Here is a 22,195-nt window from a genome sequence, read left to right as displayed (position 1 = left end):
TTTTTTTTTTTTTAATTTTTTATAAAAAGAAAAAAAATTAGGGGCAATATGAGAATTTTGGGATAAAATTGATCGAATTGCAAAAATTTAAAAGTTTGGGAGGTGCTCCATCAAAGTAAATTAAGCAAAATTGATTTTGTAGACGTTATCTAGAAACAACTCTTTTTAAAAAAAAATTCATTTCGGCATGCATATCGCAGTAAAAATGGATAATTATTGTGCATCTAGAAACTCTAACTCATAAGATGATACAAAGAGATTTAATTTATTGATTCAGATGGAAAGAGGTAATTCATTAATGTACAGTAAGTTCTAAGTGTAAGACATTCCATCCGTAAATAAATTTTGAAATTTCTTATACTACCCCTAATTAGATTGAACTCAATCACTTACTTGAAATATATAATTAAAATTGATAACTTATTTATTTATTTTTTTTAGTTATATTTTGCCTTTATGAACAAAAGTTTTGGCTTCACCACTATATATATATATATATATATATATATATGAAATGATATCGTTTTGGTATTTAAAATTTAAAATATAAAAAAATATATAAAAATTTAAAAACAATATCGTATGTAATATGATATTATTATATTATCATAGAAATAAAATCGTTTTGTTTTGCTTTTTAAATTTGTTTTTCTTTTAAAAAGCGGTTTATTAGAGTTCTTAACAATTAAGTTAACCGCTTAGTGAATGAGCGGAGGTGGTTTTACTAACCACCTAAGCAATTTAATCGCCTTTTCCTCTCTAAATTTCCAACTGATTTACCATTTGAACACAAAGAACAAGAAAACCCCTTATGAGTGACACGTATCTGTGGCCCCTACAAAGTCCGTACACCCTCTCTCTCTCTCACACACGCACAAGCAAACCAACTCTGTTTGTTTGGCCCTTTTCTTTTGCATGGCACTGTCACTTGCTGCTTAGCTCGCTCAGGTCTCTCTCTCTAAGAAACTTCAAATGGGTCACGCTAGAATTGCGCATACTGCGCAATCTTCATCGAAGTCCAACCCACTTGGTTTCATGCTCTCATTTCTTTCTTTTTAGTGTAGGATTGCGAAGGTGGTGGTGTTGGGAAGAAATTATGGCGTCAGGTGATCCCTGGAAAGGCTGGAATCCTGCGATCAGTGCGATGATGTGAGTTTCTTTGCTTTAATGGTGTTTTTCTCATTGGTGTATATATGGGTTGCTTTTTGTTTTTGGGGTGCTTAATTTGTGTTTATTCGTTTTGATGGCGGTTATAGGTTTGATGTGTATTTGCATGATTATTTGGTGAAAAAGAAGATGCATAAGACTGCTGAAATTTTCAAGAATGAGGCCCGTCTTGATGTTACTGACAGAGTTGGTAATGTTCTCTTCCGTACAGGCTCTTATTTTATGCCTCTGTTATTCATATTTTAATACGCTTCTAAGTTCCAATGGATGACCGCACTTAATTAATTCGTACTGAGATTCCCTCCTGATGTTGATTGTGTAAATTACTGTTACTATTAATATTTTCTTTCTAATATCTTGAGAATTTATTGCTTAATTTTGTTGGTAATATCTTTGACTACGAGTTTTTGTTTTGTTTGTCGCTTTCCTTGAGAGTGGAAAAGTTGAGGGAATTTGTTCAATGGCTGTCCGTTGAGTTATTAAATTGTGCTTTCAATATGGGTCATGTTAATTTGTTGTTCCCTTTTTGATCACACGAGGCTTCTTGTTCACTTCATTGTACTATGCCCATTATGATATTTTTGGGTGGCTTTGATGTTTACATTGTCACCTTAAGTTGATTGTTTATTGATTAGAAACGTGCGGTTCTTGTTTCCAGCCATTGATACTCCAGAAGGATTCTTACTCGAATGGTGGTCACTATTTTCTGATGTATATTCTTACTCGAATGCATTGGGTTCTGTTAAGGTGACAATCTATTGAATTTGAGGTATCTCTGGGCTTAGTTTTTGTTGTAAGATGGTGCATTCTAGGAATTCCTTGTTTAATTTTCAGGATACCCAAATGACAGAGAATGAGCAACAAAAAATCAATTCAAGAATGCCACAGTCAGCGATGAATCAGTACAGCCGTGGACAGTCAACTGTGATTACTGACTTTGATAAGACATTGGGGCAATCAGCTGCTTATCTCTTGACTGCAAAAAGGTATGAGGAAGAGCGTCTTAAGCATCCTACTAGAACCTTTTATCCCAATTTACGTTCAATTGATGCTAATAAACCGAGACTCCCAAATTCAGCCCCAATCAGTTCAAGGTACTTCTGAGATATGTTTGTAAGGTGGCTTATTTATACTGTGTCTTTGGTTCCGGAACACCCCACCCCACCCCACATGCCCATGCAGTAGAGTAGAGCTTTTCATTTTACATGAAATGAAATGTCTATCATAGATTTCTCTGTTCAATGAAAGGAGAGTAACAGTCCTTAGATGTATGGGTCTCGACTGTAGGTAAAGTTTGAAATGGGTACTTTGAGAAATTGTTGCCCTTACATAAAAAGAAATGATTGCCTACATGATAATTGTTACTGTTAATTGGCTTCCTTTACATAATGGAGGTTTTTTTAATCCTTTCTTTTTGACATTTCTTATTCATGTGTCAGCCATCCTGAGCAACAAACTCGTGAGCAGCAGGCTCAACAGCTGGTTGTGAGAGTATAGTCAAACCTATTCAAACATTCTCATGAAAATTCCTAACTGCTAGAATCTTTTTGAAGATTATTGTTACTGGTGGTGCAGGAAAGTAGAAATGACATTGGAATAGAGAGAACTGTACCAATGAATTCCATGCTGTATGGGCCACATGATGCAGGTTTCGTTATATCATACTTCCTAGATTTGCATTTCTTCTTTGGAAAATCTTGGGGCTCAGCTTAGCCAATTCACCTCATTTTTAGTTCAACACAAACCTTAGTGCTATGGAATTGAATGAATAAGATGATGTGTGCTGTTTGCTTCTTGTGCTTTATTATACTAAGAAGTAACTATTCATATGATATCTTATATTGCTTCTGTTGTTAGCCTACTATGCTCTTTAAAGGCCTTTAGACTTCAACATGAAACTAATTGCCTCAATTTATCTGATCCATTATGCACTTCACTTTGTATTATTTTTCCTAATTTATTTTGGGAATGGTCAGAGATGAGTAATTTCCAGAAACCCATCGTACAAAGTGATGTGCATAATGAATTAACGAGGAGTGCCTTTTGTTGACCTTAATGCTTTGTATTCCATGGCAGGACATGGTGCCATGTAGTTTTGGTTGCATCAAGTCTTAGTTCCTTTAATTATCTTGGGGTAATTAAGCGATCCAATGATTGAACTTAGGGCCAAATGTTTTAATAAGTCACTAAATTTGGAGCTTTAGCTCTTTTAAATTGGGCATAATTGCACATAAGTGGTTGGAAAAAACATATAATTAGGTAGCAATATTTTTCTCTGATTTATTTCATTTAAAGGAATGGTTATTATCTACTTGATGTTTTAACTAAATTTCAATCTTTGCAGGGATGCTTGAGGGAATCAATTCAGCATCACTGGATGGATGGCCTTTAACTGTAAGTTTTATCACATACTTGGCTCTAGAACTCGAACCCTCTAAGCGACACTTCTATGTTCTTGTTGTTGTCAATAATTGCTGTTGAGCATTAATTAAATTTCCTAGTTCAATCTACTTCATATTTCTGTTGGAACTTGACCAAATTCCCCGTGATTTGGGAAACTAGGTACTAAACTCACTTTTTCAGGAACCAAACTGTCAGCAACATTTTCAGACGTTGACACCAGAAGTTCAGCAAGCACTTATGGCTCAAGTACTGTCACGTATGCATGAAAATCAGACATCCACTTTTCCTGGAAGCCCTGCCAATTTTGATAGTCCAAATCTGATGCTTCCCCAAATGGAATTATCTGCAAAGGATCGACAGGTTAGCGGAAACAATGACTTTCAAGTTCCAGATGATTGGTTTCCCTATTTATCAAAGAAGCTGGAGTTGTGATATGAATTACTGTGTACATGCAATTTTATGTGAATCAGCAGGTAAAAATGTGACAGCTACACAACAAATCTACTATTTATATCCCATGTTAACATTTGACCTGCTCTGCATTTTTTAATGTAATTATGTCAGGTTCTTCACCTTTGTGATGGATACTGCTTTGTTCATCTGATAAGAAAATAATCCAAAAGCAATGGTAACAATTCCTAAGAAACTATATTACATGCCAACTCCTGGACATGAAACAACCATCCTGATTATTACATAGATAATATAATCATATAAGTGATGCTATATGCAAGACTACTATCCCCCTTTTATCGTCCGAAATGTAACATGGCTTTTAAAATCACTAATGGATCAAAATTCAATTGTGATTTAAAAGCCATGTCACATTTAGGGGGATAAAAGGGGGATAGGAGTCTTGCATATAGCATTACTCTAATCATATATCATCCTTCTATTATCCTCTATTGATTGTTGACTGTGTATACCTACAAAGAAATTCTCCTGTACAGTTATGTGAATTGCCTTCGATAAGAAATATCTACAATCATATACACCTCCGTCAAACTTGTAATGGACCATGGATCTTGAGTTTACTTGTGGAAAAGCATTTAGATTTGTGGAGAAGTCAATGAGCTGGACTGAAGAAGATGAGGTATCAAGAAAATTCTAGAGCTTAGATTTATAATTGCTTTTGGTGAACTTTTTATCTTGTTACTGGTCCTAATACCAGCCAGTCTACGTATGAAAGATTATTGGAGAAGAGGAAACCAAAAGTAGTTTTAATACTTCCTAACCAAAAGCAGAAACCAATTACAGCAGAAAGTTGACCTTGAGTTTTTGTGACGATGCCTTTTCAGATGAATTTAGATGGTAATAAGTGTGGAGGCCTATTGATCTATGATAGGAGGAGTTCCATATCCTGGTAATGGTTTTCCCAGAGATCATTGCTGCTTTTGATGCTTTGGCGTTCTTGTGTTTTCACTTCCCTCTTCTTTTGATAAATGTTATAGATTTAAACTGATGAAAGTATTAATTCCATAAATGAATCAAATGCACGTCTTAATTTTCAAACTTCCTTCCATAAATTTTTATTGGACATTACATCTAAAATTTTCATAATCCATTTCCTCATAAGTTGATTATGACTCAGATGATGGTCCAAATGAAACAAACTGCCGAGCACCAGTGGCAACATGATCCACTAGAGCAGCAGGTATTCCTAGAGGATAGTTGTAACCCAACTTAAGCCATTTTCTTTGTTAGGAAAGTTGATGATTAATGCTTTCTTCTATTGGTGAAAGGTTATCGTTTCTTACATAAATCAAATATCTACATATTTATGTCTGTGTGTGTTACTTTTTCTGTAATCTATTTTTCTAATATTACCTGTTTTGGATCAGAATAGCAGAAAGAGTAAGACAAGGTTATATTCAAGAGCTGCAGACAATATGGTGGTAGGTCATACCCCTTGAAAGGGTTTTTCTTTCATCACTTGGCAATCATATTTATAAGAAAAAGAAAAAGAAATATTAGTAATTCTATCATCATATTTGTTGAATGCATCTATTTGTTGTATGCTTGCTATCTTGGGCTTTTATGTCTTCTAATTTTTGCTCTCTTCATGGATTACCCATGATAGGATCATATAAATGCTGACGATACACCTGTCGATGTTGAATCTTTCTTGTCCCATAATGATGAAAATGCTGGTGGTACAAGTCCTCCTTTCAGCAGTTTAAAACACCATTCCATAGCTTGCACTAAAGACGAACATGAAGGTAATTTTCTACACTTTCAGTATAAAGGTACTATGTAGTTTTTTGACAAGATTATGGAATTTATGCCTAGAATCTAGTAGATGGTACATATCAGAAATCTACTTGGATACTTTTAGTTAAATGTACGTAATACAAAACAGTGAAAGGGGAATGATGCACTACATTGCAATAATATTATCCAAATATTTATTGATATTTGTATTAACTTAAGCTTTGTGACCATCCAGTATGCTTCAAGTTTGAAGAGGTTGTTACCCTCCACTCAAGCAAAAACAAGGTGTTGTGCTGCCATTTTTCATCGGATGGGAAGTTATTAGCTAGTGCAGGGCATGAAAATAAGGTGGTTTGATGCGATCCATCATTGAAATTTCGTTTGCGTTTTTCTTTTGCATAGTTTCTGAGGTATTGCATTTCCACTGCTAGGTTTCCATTTGGAACTTGGAAACTTTTAGTTCCATTAATACATCAGAAGAGCATTCTCTTCTAGTTTCAGATGTTCGGTTTAGACCATGTTCAACTATTTTTGCGACATCTTCCTTTGACAGAACTGTGAAAATATGGGATGCAGCAACGGTAAGCTTTTTCCTTGCCACTTCTGACCTTGATTGTCTGACTGTCTTATTTAGGACATCAGTTGTTCTATTTTGTTACTGTGTAGTGTTCCCTTTTCTTGTCAGTTATCCCTTTAGAAGCAATGCGAAGGACGTCTGACATTAAGGTCCAATTTTTAGGGGGTAGACCATAGACCTTTTTTAAAAAAATATTAATACAATGTCTTTTTGATAGCTTCGAACAGATATTAAGTCTTATTCTGATTCATTTATGTCCACACCTGCTTGCTCTTATCTGTATGAATATCCAATATGAAACATACCCGCATTGTTCATATTTTACATATTTCCCTTTAGTTGAATTGTTTGGTACAAGTCTATTCTACTTGAGGATTTAAATTCTTCATGTTGCAAATGAAACAGATATAGGCCATTCTTGTATGTTGCTATAACCTAAATGTTTGCTTAGATTGGAATTCAAATTGAAGTTGAAATTTTCAAATATTATGTTCATCCAAGGTTTGCATTTGTGGATTCTACAAAGTTTTTTAATTGTTGCTTGTTGTATTCATAAAGTGATAACCTTTCAAAGGTGAATCTATATCTTGTCTGATGAATTTGGTTCTTTCTACATGTTCAATTGCATTGTCTAAGTGAAATATATGAAAGGAAAAAAAAATGCAATTCTGCAACATAATTTTTTTTTTTTCCATTTATTTATCTCAAGATGGTCAAATCTTGGTATGAAGTTGTTGGAATGATTAGATTTGCTAAAAGATGTATGACATGTTGCCACTTTATATGAGAATTCTATCAAGTTAATTCATTGGATCAGTAAGAGGACAAGTTACACAAGTGAAACTGGTTTTAGTGTAAATATTTCTGGTGTGAAGTATTTTTCTTTTTTGGCGTTAAGTAGTAGCTCTGGTACCTAACCCAAATTGTGCTATCTAAGAAACCCAAAACCCAAGGAACAGACAAAAGGAAAGGAAAAAGGAAAAAGAAGGAAGAAGGAATAAAAAAATAGTACAAGATGTAACTTTGAGCTGAAATTACAAGCAATATCAAGGACCTGACATAATTCTTTTAATAGTAGAAATTCGGGGCTCTAGTTATGGTTGATGAAATATCCGCTATTCTCATGCCAGCTTCAATATGTGGGTTGGACCTGGGTTTTTCAAAGGTTGTGAATTAGTTGTGAGGGAAGCGTGTGACCTTCTGGATTTGGAGTTAAGATGGGCTTGATGTCCTCTCCGCTAGTTCTATTTTCCTATCAATATATAGCATTTGTACACTAAGTTTTAAGATTGGGACTTTCTGAATGTGCAGTTTAGTAATACATGGGTTTGACTAGGCGGCATCTTTGGGCCAGAATATGAGCCTTATATGGGATTGATGCTCTATCTATACCCAATGGATCCTATCCTCATTATCTAATTACGTCTTAGGTGTAATATATAATTTGCCTTCTATGCTTTTGTTTTGTATCAAGCAAAGGAGTAACCAAATCCTTTAACATAAACAAATTATTTTTTGGGTTTCATGGTTGTTATTGTAGCCAAGCGTATCATTGTGCAAGCTTCTTGGACATGCCGAACAAGTAATGTCAGTGGATTTCCACCCAAGAAAGTTGGACCTCCTCTGCTCCTGTGATAGAAATAATGAGATCCGACTATGGAGTGTCATCGAAAATGCTTGCAAACGTGTCTCTAAGGTCTGATCTTGAGCTTTCCATTAGTCAGAATAGAATAATAGAGTCATAATATGCTAATATTTGAAACAACAACAGTTTGCTTGTTACACTTATTTCTTGTAGACATTGATATCAGGTTAGACCCACAAAAAGTGCTATGCTGCATGACTAATAGCTTAGTAGTGTTAAATTCGGACTAATATTCCCTCCAAACTAGGTTGGAGGAAGTTCCTCCAACCCCGTCTAAAAAAATGACATGTGTCCATTTGCATGTAAGAAAGACATGTTTTTTTTAATTGTCATTTTTATAGACTGAGTTGGAGGAAACTTCCCCCAAACCCAGTTTGGTGGCTTTAATCATTTATATATTTTTATTGATCCCAGGCCTTTGGGCCTTGCACTTGATTAAGGCCTTTCTATGCTGATGTTTCAGCATTTCTTTTGATATATATTGCAAATATTATGAAGGTTTCAACTGGAATGATGTCTTATAATTTTTAAAAAGTACGCACACGAATAGTGACTTTCACAGCCTTAAATTTGGATTTATCTTCTCATGATTTGTGTTAAAAGTCATGAAAATGCACCATTGAAGAGTAAGTTAACATCATGATACTAAGTTGTCTTCATGCCATGGCTTTGTTCACATATTGAAGAAACCTTATGAAACCATTTTGAGTATATGTTCTGAAACTTTATCACCCTTTGAGCCATTTTCCTGCAGAATAGTTGTTATGATGGCAATTACATTGTATCCTATTGCATTGAAGATGTTTGGTAGTCAAACATTTCTTGCAATTCTACTTATCAATGCCTTAATCTCCATATGGAGTAACTGCAGGGAGCTACTAAACAAGTCAGATTCCAGCCACAATTGGGAAACGTTTTGGCCACTGCTGCAGGAAACAGTGTCTATGTAATTGATGTAGAGACTGACGGCCTCCAATTCTACTTTCAGGTAAGTCATAAAATCTTGTAATGTATTAGATTTTATGTTTCTATTCCCTCTACATTATTTACCTGAGTGAATTTGCTTTCTTTTTAGGGACATGTCAAAGATATAATTTCAATTTGCTGGGATACAAGTGGGAATTATATTGCATCTGTTAGTGAAGATAGTGCACGAATTTGGTCAGCTGTGTCAGGCGGAAAGTGCATACATGAACTTCATTCAAATGGCAACAAATTCCAGTCATGCACATTTCATCCGGGATATTCACAGCTCTTGATCATTGGTGGTTACCAGGTATACCGTTATATAATGTAAGGTTCTATTTGCTCATCCAAAAGACATGAAAATAGTAAGAATATGATGACGTGATAGCTACAAAATTAACTGCAAAGAGAAGAAAACTTGTTGGTGCACATGTCTTTTCACATTGGAGGTATATGGCAGAATAAATTTTGCCAGAACTTGAAAATATTACATCAAGACCCTGTTTGTTTCTACTGAAATTGTTGCCAACTTAGAAATGATCTTAAATGTTTTAGTTGCAAGAGAGTGACTTTAGAAGAAACATTTCTTTTTCCCCCTTTTATTAGCCTGCAAGGGATTTGTTTTTATTGGCGCTATCTTTATGGTCATGTACACAATATCCTCCTTCGGTGAGATTTAATAATTCATCTTTTATTGTGTTAAATTACCAGTCATCTCAAAAGCTTAAGCTTATAGGAAGATGTAAATTTAATCACTTAATCAGTACTTTAACACTTTCTCTAACATATGGACTCAAACTCCCTTTTAATTTGATCCCATAACTTTTGGCTCTGATACTATGTTAAATTATCAGTTATCCCAAAAGCTTAAGCTTATAAGAAGAGATAAATTTAATCGCTTAACTATTATTTTTATATATTGCAGTTTCTTGAGTTATGGAATCCAACTGTGAACAATAAAACATTGTTGATTCCAGCTCACGATGGATTAATTGCTGGACTAGCAGATTCACCACAGACTGAAATGGTTGCCTCAGCAAGTCATGACCACTGTGTGAAGTTATGGAAATGATGCTTCTCTGTATGCACATGCCTTGAACCACATGTGAAAATGTGCAGGTTTTGTAAAACATTTCGTTGATCTGGATAGAGGCAAAAACTGCATAACAGCTAGGACTTCAATCGCCAGGAACTAGGTGCCATGGCTAGAGATAAACCTTTTTTTAGTCTTATACATGAAACCCCTGAAAAGATGGGTATATTCAGTTTTCAAATCTATAGAGGGTACAGCTTACTGTTTCAGACTCACATGATTACAACTCAATATAAATGAAACAATATCGCAGCATAAAACACAGATTTATTTGCTTTGATATCCCCTGTGAAATGTGTTATAGTAGCTGTGATGCTTGTGTGCCCTAACACCAAAGTATACATTACGACAGTTTAAAATGGCATGAGTCATCTCCTTCTCGGGGATGATCTTGGAGAAGTTGATGATGACATGTAAATCTGCCTCAAAGTAGAGGTTAATTTATGATGATCAGACTTGCATCTGCTCTGTTCATGTGCATTGAATGCTGCTACACTTATATCAGCTTTGTTCAAGGTTTTGACAGGCTAAAGAGAGAGGGATTGGAATCCCTGAAATTAAGTTGTCTGAATTTTAGAGAGGGGGTTGGTGGGACTCACTGTCTTGAGCAGGTGGGCCCATACCCTAAGCTGCTTAGGCAGGCGGGTTCCGCAACTCCTCTCTCTTAAGCTATTCAAATTTTATAAAATTCAGATAGAGTCTAATTTTATGAAATTCTATTTGAGAGAGTATTTGTTGATATTCAAGGCACCCGAGGAACTTCAATGGTCCCTTACATCTCTTCTTTGCATTGCTTACAATTTTTATTTTTTTATTTTGACTGCAAGTATTCTTGCACTATAGAAATTCATCAACTTTCACATTTTTTTTTTTTTAATTGAATAAAGAAAAGGGTTACAAATGAGGATCCTTTCCGCTCCTAATCCAAAAAGGAGGAGCAAATGATCCTAAAAACGAAATTAGGGTAAGCTCTCTAATGACAAACTTTCACTTTGTATAAAAGTTTCACCTTCACTGGCATTGCCAGAATGTGATGTTGAAGCATTGCAATGATTTTCCGTTTGGTTCTTACAAGAATCTGCCATTGCAATGCTAACATACAATGAATAGAATCACAAAACCATGCTCTTCAAATTCATCCTTAATCTTCATATGTCAAACAAATCAGCTCCGAGCTGAGGCTCTTCAATATTTTTTCTTCTCTTTTAAAACGCAAAAGAAGACAAAGCCTATTGATTCAACCATTAGACACTCTGACTTGGATCAAGCTGAATGGCAAACAAACTGATTGGACTCTCGTAATCAAACCCAAGTAGGCAGGAGAAGGCTACACTGTCAGTTTTGTCGCATCCAATTTGGGATATGGAGAAAATTAAAAAAAATCAAAATGATCATTTTGTTACAAAATTCAGGTCAAAGGTGAAGTAATTTTCTTCCTTCCCAATATTATAAGAAGAAGCCTGAATTACAAAGTCTGATGTATAAAAATCTACAGAAAAGAAAAGCTTCTGAAACTGCCATCACTTCCACAGCTCTTCCATTGGGATACCACGCTCACGAGCAACATCACTGAACTGCCTCATTTTCTGCACTGCAACAACTGTGGCTCTGGCATTGTTGAGGGCATTCTTGCTCCCAATTTGCTTTCCCAAAGCATTCTCAACACCTGCCATTTCTAGAACAATTCTCACAGCCCCTCCAGCAATCACTCCAGTACCAGGAGAAGCAGGTCTAAGCATCACTTTTGCTGCTCCATAATCTCCCTCAGACCTGCAAGCCATTTGCTCAACAATATAAGTAGTGGCAAGATTGATATGAGAAAGCTCAGTCGCTAACATAACAGTTTGTAAAGAATATGTGCTACGCAAAAAATGTATTGTCCGTCAAAACGTATGCAGTGATAGTCTGGATTGCTGAATGTCTAAAACATGAAAGGGTTTTTGTATAGAGTTGTATATTCCAAAACCAAGGGCTCCACTCATTTTACAAGATAACTGTTTAAATTTTCTATTTTTGGAGTTCAACCTCTGGAATTTTTTATTTCTACGTTTTCAATCTATGTTCTAAAAATAATAAATTGGAAGAGTAGCAAACACTTAGATATTCCCTAATTCCATTGCAGATATCCCCATGCACTCAAAGCTAAAAGGTGAGGAAAAGTTTGTCATTTGCATTCCATTAATGATTACAAATAAATATGAGTAAAATTTTGTTTTTGTTTTTGTTTTTTTGTTTTTTTTCTGAATCCCCGTGACTTCATTTATCTTGACAAGATCAAGCTGAGATAACAGGGACTTTTGGACTCGATCCATCTTCATTTAATTTACAACACAACATATAACCTATTATGCTATATCTAAAATACCATAAGAGTTCAGCTTTCCTACAAATATACGATTAATGCAACATACTCACACAGACAATTTTCTTTTTCTCTACGAACTCAGTAGACCGACAACACCGTCACTTGACCACCAAATCATAATTTTGAACTTTGTTAACTTCCATCAAATACTTTAAACAAAACCTAGTCATGTTTAGCCAAAGTTTTGGTTTTGCATTTCCAGAGATCCCTTCAATGTCCCTCAAATGTTTCCACTTCCGGGATAGCTAAATTGAACACCAAACAAGTTCACAAAAACAGCAAACATATACCTATGGTGTTAGTTGAAAATGCATCCTAATTGCTACTAAAGCCAACTGAATTCATTCATCATTGAAAAGCAGCACGTTAGTGCTGTCAGGCAGTTGATCTTATGGCCTTAGAACTTCAACAAATAACTGCATGAAACTTGTCTGCACACATGTTAGTGTGGAAAGGTTAAATCTCACAATGACAAGATGTCAGAGGTGTCAATAGTTAATATAATATAATTGAGCCCAAAACCCATGGCTTAAGCTTTTGAGTCAAGTTTTGTCCCCATATGTTATATTGTGGTCTTTTTGAAAGACTTTCCAAGGTATTGATCTCCCTAACAAGTAGTATCAGAGTCAATTAAGGTGTGTGGTATGGTAGATGACAGTGGTGCCTTTCGTAGTTGGAATGGGGATGGTGTGGTTGCATGGATAGTGGTCCCTTTTGCAATTGGAGCAGAGACGATGATGCATGACACTGATAAAGTCCACATAGCTATACAAGTGATCCTAAAGACAATGGTATTATGTGGTATGATGGATAGTCTCTTTCATGATTGGAGCTAGGACGATGCATATGTATGGATGATGGATCCTTCGCAATTGGGACAAGGACAAAAGTACATGTCACGGTCACGGACAAAGCTCACATAACCCACACAAGACATCCTAGAGACGACCCATAAGATTGATAAAGCTTTTGCTCCAAGGAGAGCATAGTAATGTGGTAATGGACTCACAGGTGAGGAGTAGATTCTTGAATACCCACGTGTAATTCTAGAAATGTTAAGTCCCCCATTGAAAATATGTCGCAAGTGTGTAGTTAATATAACATAATTGACCCAAACCCATAGACTTCAACTTTTGGATTAAGTAATGTTCCAATATAGTATGTTTTAGTCTCACTGAAAGACTCTGGTGTTAGTCTCCCTAAAAAACTTGGTAGCTATTGAAGAATTGCTCAGTTCAGCCTAAGATGGGGTCATCTATGATTAATAGACACCAATGCACAAGGTATCCACAAAGAAAAATCTTAAACATGCGCGTCTTTGAGACTTAAATGGAGGTAAGCTGTATCCTTGGCCATCTAAAAGCTATCATATGTCCAAGCTTCCACCTATATCAAGATTTTGAATTCATATTTGTTGTGGCATTTTGAAACTACCTAGGAATTAAAAAATTGAGTGAGCAGCCTGTCTAAGATGCAGAGACACAGAAGACCAACATCCATAACCAGTTTTGTCTATAAAACATAGGTTTTGATGCACTTCATGATAGCAACAACCTGAACCATGTATGAAGCAGATAACACTGTGTACATGGGTTGCACCCCTCTGTGCGTTGTTTGAATATACATTATTTATCAAAAACAAAAAACAAAAAAATGAAGCAGATAACAATCCAGTCCCCTCACAGAGCAAATCCCATAAGTCATATGAACTATTAGTATAAAATAAGTTACACATCTTGTGTAGTATTGCATAAACTAATTTCTAACATAACATAGACAGCTTCCACTAGTTTGCAGTGCATACAAGACTACCTATTCAACTCAAGATTTAAAGTATTGTTGATATAAGTGCCATGCCATAAACTTTAGTACCCAAGCATTCATGCAAAACTCTTAGGAGCGTTGACCATGTGGCCTCAGAAACTGCCACCTAATTCATCAACCAAATTGAATCGAGCAGAACTTCAACAACTTGAATGCATGACAGTTGACATACACTCACTTCTCTCAAACTAAACTGGGGCCATTTACAATTAACAGAATCATCCTTCCAAGAGCAATTGTATTTTGTCCATGGCGTTATTATAACTATCAATTGCATAGATAAACCACAGGATAAATAAATACATTATTCCATAGGTTGGATTGAAAAACGGTATAGCTAAGACGGCCATCTTTAGAGCTCCTAATAGTCCACGCTTTGGCAAATATCAAGAATTAGAGTTAAAATGGCTCAGATATTCATTACAGATGTAACACACAGTTTCACATTAACATGCTAACAACATCAACCAAAATTGCAAATCGACTCAATTTCAATTCAATTTTGCACACATTCATCACCACATCACCTAAAACAAAATGACAAAAGTTTAACCAGAAATACCTGTGCGGGAAAGTAAGGTACTTGGTCATCGGCACCGACACGATATTCCGCCTGGCATTCACGGCGGACTTCTGAACCGCCGTAACAACCTCTTTGGCCTTCCCAACCCCAACACCCACTTGGCCCTGCTTGTCACCCACCACCACAATGGCCCTGAAATGCAATTGCTTCCCTCCCTTAACCACCTTGGTCACCCTCCTCACCTGCACCACCCTCTCGTCGAGCCCATCTTTCACCTTCTCCTTCTTCGCTTTGGAACCAAACCCAGTTGTTTTCCTCACCTTAGAGTCCATCACGTATATGTCATTGCCCAAATAGCTCTCTCCGCTGTACGCAGCGCCGTAGAGCTCTTCGTATGCGGCGGCGATTTCTTCTTCGGTCTCCATGGGACCGTCGTCGAAGGAGGGTGGGGCGACAAAGCCTTCAGGGGCCTCTGGGGGGTTGAATACGGCGTCATTTTCTTCGTTGGGATCGAAGTTTTCGAAGAAGGTGGTGTCGATGTCGGAGGTCTTGGCTATGAAGGTTGTGGAGCGATGTGAGGGGAAGGAGTGGAGAAGAGGGAGCTTTGTGGGGTTGGAGAAGAAGGGCTTTGTGGGTTTGGAGAAAGAGAGGCGATGGGTGGTTGTGGTGGTGTGGAGGGAGAGAGAGGAGAGGGAAGAGAGAGTTGCAGAGGCCGTGGCCATGCCGTCTGTGTTAGAGAGTGAGTGAGAGCAGAGCGAGAGAGAAGTGGGAGGCTTATCCCAAAGCCTGAAGATGGATCAGCAAGATTGTGATAATGTGGAACTGTTGAGCGTTGAGACTCGAGCTGAATGAATTTACGACAGGTTCTTAAAAACGGGGTGTCGTATACATTTGGAGCACAAATAGAGAGTGAGATTTAAATTTCCGTTAAATAATTCTCACTTCATAAAGAAAAAAAACTATATTAAAGAAACCAAACAAACTTGTAGATCTTCTCCAACACAAAACAAAAGTGAGAAAGCCATGGAAGAAGATATTCTTGGATAAAGTTTTCTTTTAAGCTTCTGTTTGTTGGTCGAAAAATATTTTCGGTAAAAAATATAACTTATATTATAATTAAATTATTATTTTTTTATTAAGTTTAAGTTGTTAGAATTAGTGTTGATTAACATGATATGGTATTAGAGCAAAAGTTCTGAATTTGAAAATTTTCTCCGTCATTCACCTTCCTTGAATAACCAGGATGGTACCCAAATAATTATGCTTTCTCGTTGTTTCCATATTCCTTACAAATATTGTGTACCTTGAATCTTGATGTAGTTCTAAACTTAGCCTTTGAGCTGAGTCTTGTTTGTTTCATAGTTATATGCATGCATCTCTTGTGTCAGTAGAGGTAATATACACAATGCTTACTTTCTGTTTTTCATGTTTTGATTATGTAAATTCCTTCTTGCAATCTGATAACTATATATGTTTGTCTCTGACATTTCTCTGTGGCCTGCCATATATTTGTTCTTGGAATGTGCTACAAACTCTAAGAAATATCCTACAAAGAAAGAGGAAAAAATTAGAGCAATTTCTTGAAAACAATTTGACTTGCTACCTCTGAGATGTTTGTTTATTGGTCGATCTTCTACTAGAAATCACTCTAAAGCCTTTGTCCAAGCAAATTACCTACTTTTTTTTTGGATAAATTTTTTTACCTAGTAAATAGTCTAGCTATCAATAATAAAATTGAGTGGCCTGTGGAATTTTTCATTTCATTATGGTGTGGTCTTTTCTATCTTAAAAGATTTTGGCACAGAAAAAGGCACTATGGTGTGGTCTTGTCAACATGGATTAGGGTTGTTACCATCGATGATGAGAAGAATGAAGAAGTAGGAGAATTAAAGTAACATGCATAATTTATAAAGCAAATTAAGGAGAAACATTTGAAGTTTGCTGTGGTGTTCTCTTGGATTGTAACCTTTTTGATTGTTTGTAGCTCTTTAAAGAACAAAATATTCACCTTCCATGAAGTTGATTTCCTGTTTTATTCTCTTTTGTGTTAATGTCTTGTGTTTATGGTTTTTTTTTTCTTAGAACATTCCCATTGATTCTCTACACTTTTATCTAAACAACATCAATCAACTCAACATACCTTTGTGCACTGATTTGAAGTTGCATAACAGTGAACAAAATATACACGAACAACCCATAAACTTGAAACAAGACAACATTTTATAATAAATATCAAAGCTAACAACAATACTAAAAAATGTAAAACTGTCGGCGCTACAAAAAATCCAGGATTGCTGTCACCAAGTTGTCGACCACATCTCAAATTGTTTATCCTCGGATCCATCTTGAAATTGATTGCTGTTTATCTCTTGAAGTTCAGCCTTCAATTTGTCAACAACATTGTTTCTATAGGCAGATACTAAACTCTGGTTAACCAGGATTTGATCCTTGTGCGTATCATCCAACGACATTAACAAACATAAAGTACGAGAATGAGGCACGATATATTGAACATATTGTGCACATGAGTGTGGACAAAGAACCATTAATGATGCATGATATCAACGCCAAAGGGTATCCACAAATTCATATGAAGCCTTCCATTGTTGTAATGGGGAGCTTGTATTTATTTGACTGAAAGCAAAGTTTTCACAACAGAGAATAGCAGACCATATGTTTTAAAGAGTATAATACATTAATCATTCAGGAAAATGTAGTTGCCCTGCAATACTCATCAAATCAAATTAGTATTCCACTTGATTTTTATGCTTCTCTTTTGGTTTGCAGGAGTTTTGTAATGCCTGCCACTCCAACAATAACCTTATGTACACAAAAAGAGATACTGTTAAAAGTTTGCAGAAGAAAGCCTGCCAATTTCTGGTTTCTAGCAACTTTTTACATTTTCATCTTATATTGAGCAGCATCACATTGTCGCTACTTTTAGGAATTGGATATTATGAAAATAGGGGAAGTACTGAAAACATTGACTAACAAGCCCTAATGTGCTATCTCATTTTTATCAAATTTGACCTCTAATCAAAGAGCTCAATTTGACAATTATGTCCACTATCCCCATCAACCATATCTAAGTATAAAAACATCTTCAAGAGTAAATTGATATGAAATACCAGGAAGGACATATAAAAAAATAAAAAACTAAAATATAAGAAATACCAAACATATGGGACAATGAAAAAATAATTTTCCATGATATGTAAAAGAAATATCACCTTCAGAACCCTTACTAAAAATATTTGAGAAAGACATCATTTGAAAAGAATAACCAGAAAATATTGTCTCAGCACATGTATGCTGCTTGAAACGCACTTGGAACCTAATGACTCAAACTCAAACTCAAACTCTTCTAACCGAACATAAATAGAAAGATGACCATTGTCAACAACGGTCCTGCTCTTCAAATACATTCTCTCTTGACAGAAATTAGGGTCTCCATGTAAGTAATCAACTGTGACCATCTATAATGAATTTGGAGATCAGTCATTTGTTTGGTAGAGGGGTCATACAAGACCAACTGCCCATCATATTTTTCCAAGAACATGGTGCCATTCTTCCAAAATCCTAATTGCTTCAAAATATCTGTAAAGGGTCCAATAGTGAAAAGCTTACTCCAGGAGTCCTTAACACCAACTTCAAGCAACAACCATATATCAAAGCAAACAATATCCGTCCCTTCTTCAATACAAACAGCCATAGCAATCGATTCATTCAACACGAAAAAGTCCATAATAAAAATCAAAACATCATCTGGCAGCGGTGTTTTTAGGATTACCTCGTCGCTCATGTCAAATGACAAAACACCCTCCCAATCAGCCGCATATGCCCACCAACAAGCTATCCCATTGATGTATATCATCAGAGCATAATAACGATCAATTGTAACACACGATGGGGTATCAACTTTTCTCCAAGAATCGGCACTTAAGCTATATACCTCACTTTGGATTATCTTTCCACTTCGGATCGTGCACTGCACGAACCCATACCTAACTTCAGACCCACTACCCACAGTACGGTTACCTGCCTTGAACAACATATATGTTCATAAAGCTTCATCTATTAGTCCATTCATTAGAGCCAGTGCTCCAAAATTAGCTTCATCAGGTGAAGTGGTATTCCCTATAGTATTCCACGCGAGCAGCTCTGGCGATGTCTGTTCCACTCCGAAGAAATTAGTATCGGAGTACCTTAACATGTATTCATCGAACCCTATGGTGGCTGTTCTATTAGATGGACACCGACTTGTGATATCTTGAGTCGCATAACTGACACAACTTTGGCAGATACTGCTGTTAACGTCACCTCGGCAGAGGAAGAGGCCGTAGATGCCATTAGAAGTATCGTTGTAGAAGCTGTTGTTTTGAGAAGCTTTAGAGGATAAAGAATCCAACAGGACTGAGAGATTTGATTGGAAAGAGGTGCTGGGGGTTTCTTTAGATTGATCTAGACAATAGTGGTAATTATAGGTTGGCTGGGAATTAATGGAGCTCATAAGCCAACATCCTGCAAGTAATAGAAAAAAGAAGGCTTTCTGGAAGAAAAACATTATCCCTCCCAGCCTTCAACAGAAACTGTGTCCATGAACATATTCCTACTTATGGCAGATAATCTATACAAGAAAATAATCTGCTCATGTGTCAGAAACCAAGTGAAATAATAATGTTATTGGAGGCAACCTTGGACCACTTGTTCAACTTAGGAAGATAACTTTTCTGTTTGTCTCACTCATAATGACATTATGGAAACATGTACAACGCCATTGGATTTGGAAATTCAGATGTTAAGAATGCGTCAGATGGTTGTGGCGGGCCGGCCGCTGATGTCAGCTAGTCAATTGTCACCGTGGAAACGGTCCAAACTATTCCCTTTATCTAAAGTTACATCAGCAAGTTTGGATTTTGGATTTCAAAGTATTGGATTTTGAATGTCTAGATTTCAAATCCGTAAATTTTAAAATTCTTTATATATATGTTAAAAAAAACAAAAACAAAAACCAGAGTCTCTTACGCTTTTCCTCGGACATCTTCCGATTCTTCCGCGTAATTTCCCACAAGCCGATGACCCAAAAAAAAAAAAAAAAAAAAACGAAGAAACAAAAGAAGAAAAAGACAAGCCAATGAGAGGTAAATGGCCTTGCAACCACCGCTCAAGAACAGCCTCTAGTGTAAAATATGAAGATGAAGTCCTCCTTTGGGGACAGTAGTCATTTACCTTTTATGTGTGAATTTGTTTTCTATAATTTGGTTTATATGCTAATTTAATGTTGTTTCTCTTCGTATGCAATTATATTTACAGCAAAATCTATTTCAAGAATAGAAGTAGGATATGGTTATAGAAGCACTATAATTCCTACCCTGTAGTATTTGCAGGAAAATGATGCATCCCCTGATAGGAAGGAAATTCTGTAATCAAAATGGAAAATTCATTCTTTTGAGTGGATGGATGGAACACCATACTCCGGTTAATCTCTTGACTGGATAGAAGCACCTGTTGAATATTGATCAGATTCGAAAAATCCTACCCTGGCCGCAGTTGTTGAAGTTTGATCAGATACCTAAAGAAAATGGAGGTGGTAATGGACGATGAAGATTTATCGAGCTGCTTCCAAGCATGAGGACGACCATTGACATTGTAGGTCTTTCATTGGGATCTTCCTGAACACATAATAATGCGATATGGATCAATCTCAGAGCCTGACTTCGAGGACAAGTGTAGACTAAGGTCTGATCTATCAACTCCAGTCCTTTGTCTTCATTCCATAGTCGCCATGCCTGTTTTATATTGTTTTTAATTATATCAATGCAGTAAACAAAAACTTCATATCTGAACTAAAGATACAGATGAAAATAAAAAGAGATTTACATGTGGGAGAAGGCTTTCTGCATGCTCTGGATGATAGAAGCCCACATTCTTTTTCCCACTTATTATTCTAGCATTAAAACTTCAAAGCTGTAAACATCGGACTTTACTGAAAATAGCCCTTCCATTGCATACTCTGGCGCCATGTATCCACTATTGGAGAAAATATTATGATTTATGGCTTCAATCAGTTGAAGAAATGAAACCAGAACTGTTCCAGATGTGATATACTATCATTATGAGGAAAAGTGACATCCAAACAGGATTTGCGAAACAAAGAAGTTCAAAAGGAATGAACCATCCCAACACATGTACACAAGAGGAATGACTTACTATGTACCCCCGACTCTGTTAGTTTTGGCTTCTATTTGATTGCCGTCGAAAATCCTAGCAGTGCCAAAATTTGATATCTTTGGATTCATGTCATCATCTAACAATACATTGCTTACTTTCATATCTCTATGGATGATTTTGCTTACTCCAAAGCCAGCAAGGTGTATGGTCTCGTGCAATGTAGAGGCGACATATCTACCGGTAATTGTGCCAATTGCACAAAGGCCGCCATTGCAGAAGCCTTGAGTGAGTGTCCGATGAGCAAAGAGGTTTTGGTCTAGTTTACTTGGTGTTTTCTACGGTATTCGAACGAGAGTTTTTTTGGGATTATGGAACAGGGTTTAGTGGCCATCACCAATGACACTGATTTCAACGATCCTTATGCGATTTCAAAAGGGCTTTCCTTCATGGGTGGTCTTGCTTCCACGGCTCCTAATCAGCCTTGTATGTTCCAGAAAGCGGTGCTGGATGTCGGACAAAGTGGGAAGAGGTATGGCGTGGCTTAGTGCAGGCTAGACATCAGTAGGGGTGACTGTGGCATCTGCTTGGATGCCCAGTTGGCGTCGTTTCGAACAACAATTGGAAACAAAAGATGGTGGGAAACATATGGTCCCAGTTGTTTTATGTGGTACCATGACTACCAGTTTGATGCAGCCTGACTATGTGGAAGCGAATAAGACAATACAAGAAGAAAGATAAATAATTCTTAGATCTTGAATCTATCAAGGATCTGAGAATTCTTCTCAAAACAATAGAGTCTATCTAGGGTTTTAAGGGAAATATGAAGAAAACTCCTCTAAGTAATTTTTATTGAAGGAAAAACTGATAAAATAACATAAACTCTCTTTTCAAGAGGCTATAATTATGTATTTATAGCCCCAAAACCCCTAGTACTAATAAAGAACGAAATTAGGGCTTCCATAACCCTAATCCAAGTAAAACAAGTAAACTAAGTCGGTTTAAAACAAATAACAGCGAAAAAATAACATAGAAGGCCCGAGTGCGCTCGATCGCAGGTAGAGTGTGATCGATTGCACTACCAAGGACTTGTGCGCTCGATCTTGCGTCTGATCGCAGGTGCAGTCGTAGTTCCAGGGACTTTTGCGCTCAATCGTGCGATTGATCGTCGAAACAGTGGCCATCGATCACAGTTCTAGGAACTCCATTCTCCAAAATAGGGGAACTGTGCTCGATCGCAATCAAGGTGCGAT

General features: G+C 36.5%; 3 protein-coding genes and 1 pseudogene across 3 annotated transcripts; 2 read left to right on the top strand and 2 right to left on the bottom strand.

Annotated features, from left to right (window-relative positions):
- Positions 1 to 882: 882 nt before the first annotated feature.
- LOC132172628 (transcriptional corepressor LEUNIG-like) lies at positions 883 to 10,311 on the top strand. The gene is made up of 18 exons (XM_059584163.1): positions 883 to 948; positions 1,065 to 1,149; positions 1,257 to 1,357; positions 1,826 to 1,914; positions 2,002 to 2,153; positions 2,607 to 2,658; positions 2,743 to 2,815; positions 3,512 to 3,561; positions 3,730 to 3,930; positions 5,162 to 5,224; positions 5,412 to 5,465; positions 5,651 to 5,789; positions 6,017 to 6,129; positions 6,213 to 6,362; positions 7,899 to 8,054; positions 8,875 to 8,991; positions 9,079 to 9,279; positions 9,895 to 10,311. Exons 2-18 carry the CDS (start codon positions 1,097 to 1,099, stop codon positions 10,039 to 10,041), a joined length of 1,911 nt encoding a protein of 636 aa, XP_059440146.1. The 5' UTR covers positions 883 to 948; positions 1,065 to 1,096; the 3' UTR covers positions 10,042 to 10,311.
- Positions 10,312 to 11,217: 906 nt separating this feature from the next.
- On the bottom strand, positions 11,218 to 15,604 carry LOC132172630 (small ribosomal subunit protein uS5c). Its single transcript, XM_059584165.1, has 2 exons — positions 14,814 to 15,604; positions 11,218 to 11,832 (listed from the first exon to the last, which is right to left on the bottom strand). The coding sequence occupies exons 1-2, from the start codon at positions 15,494 to 15,496 to the stop codon at positions 11,583 to 11,585; spliced, it is 933 nt and encodes a 310-aa protein (XP_059440148.1). The 5' UTR covers positions 15,497 to 15,604; the 3' UTR covers positions 11,218 to 11,582.
- A 2,585-nt stretch (positions 15,605 to 18,189) lies between these two features.
- Positions 18,190 to 18,828, bottom strand: LOC132169827 (F-box/kelch-repeat protein At3g06240-like). Its single transcript, XM_059580782.1, has one exon. It carries the CDS (start codon positions 18,826 to 18,828, stop codon positions 18,190 to 18,192), a length of 639 nt encoding a protein of 212 aa, XP_059436765.1.
- Positions 18,829 to 20,727: 1,899 nt separating this feature from the next.
- LOC132169826 (cysteine-rich repeat secretory protein 55-like) lies at positions 20,728 to 21,643 on the top strand (annotated as a pseudogene).
- Positions 21,644 to 22,195: the final 552 nt, after the last annotated feature.

The sequence above is a fragment of the Corylus avellana genome, chromosome ca2 (assembly GCF_901000735.1).
Source record: "Corylus avellana chromosome ca2, CavTom2PMs-1.0".
NCBI lineage: Eukaryota > Viridiplantae > Streptophyta > Magnoliopsida > Fagales > Betulaceae > Corylus > Corylus avellana.
The sequence above is the reverse complement of the archived record's forward strand: the minus strand, read 5'-3'. Positions and strand labels throughout refer to the sequence as shown.

What these genes read in the sequence shown, in the direction of transcription:
- LOC132172630 (XM_059584165.1), bottom strand. Translation starts at nt 15,496, where the DNA reads ATGGCCACGGCCTCTGCAACTCTCTCTTCCCTCTCCTCTCTCTCCCTC. An exon ending in TACCTTACTTTCCCGCACAG is followed by an intron (nt 11,833 to 14,813) that starts GTATTTCTGGTT and finishes AATGGCTTGCAG; the next exon opens with GTCTGAGGGAGATTATGGAG.
- LOC132172628 (XM_059584163.1), top strand. Translation starts at nt 1,097, where the DNA reads ATGGCGTCAGGTGATCCCTGGAAAGGCTGGAATCCTGCGATCAGTGCG. An exon ending in ATGATCCACTAGAGCAGCAG is followed by an intron (nt 5,225 to 5,411) that starts GTATTCCTAGAG and finishes GTTTTGGATCAG; the next exon opens with AATAGCAGAAAGAGTAAGAC. An exon ending in CTTGCAAACGTGTCTCTAAG is followed by an intron (nt 8,055 to 8,874) that starts GTCTGATCTTGA and finishes GAGTAACTGCAG; the next exon opens with GGAGCTACTAAACAAGTCAG.
- LOC132169827 (XM_059580782.1), bottom strand. Translation starts at nt 18,828, where the DNA reads ATGTTGTTCAAGGCAGGTAACCGTACTGTGGGTAGTGGGTCTGAAGTT.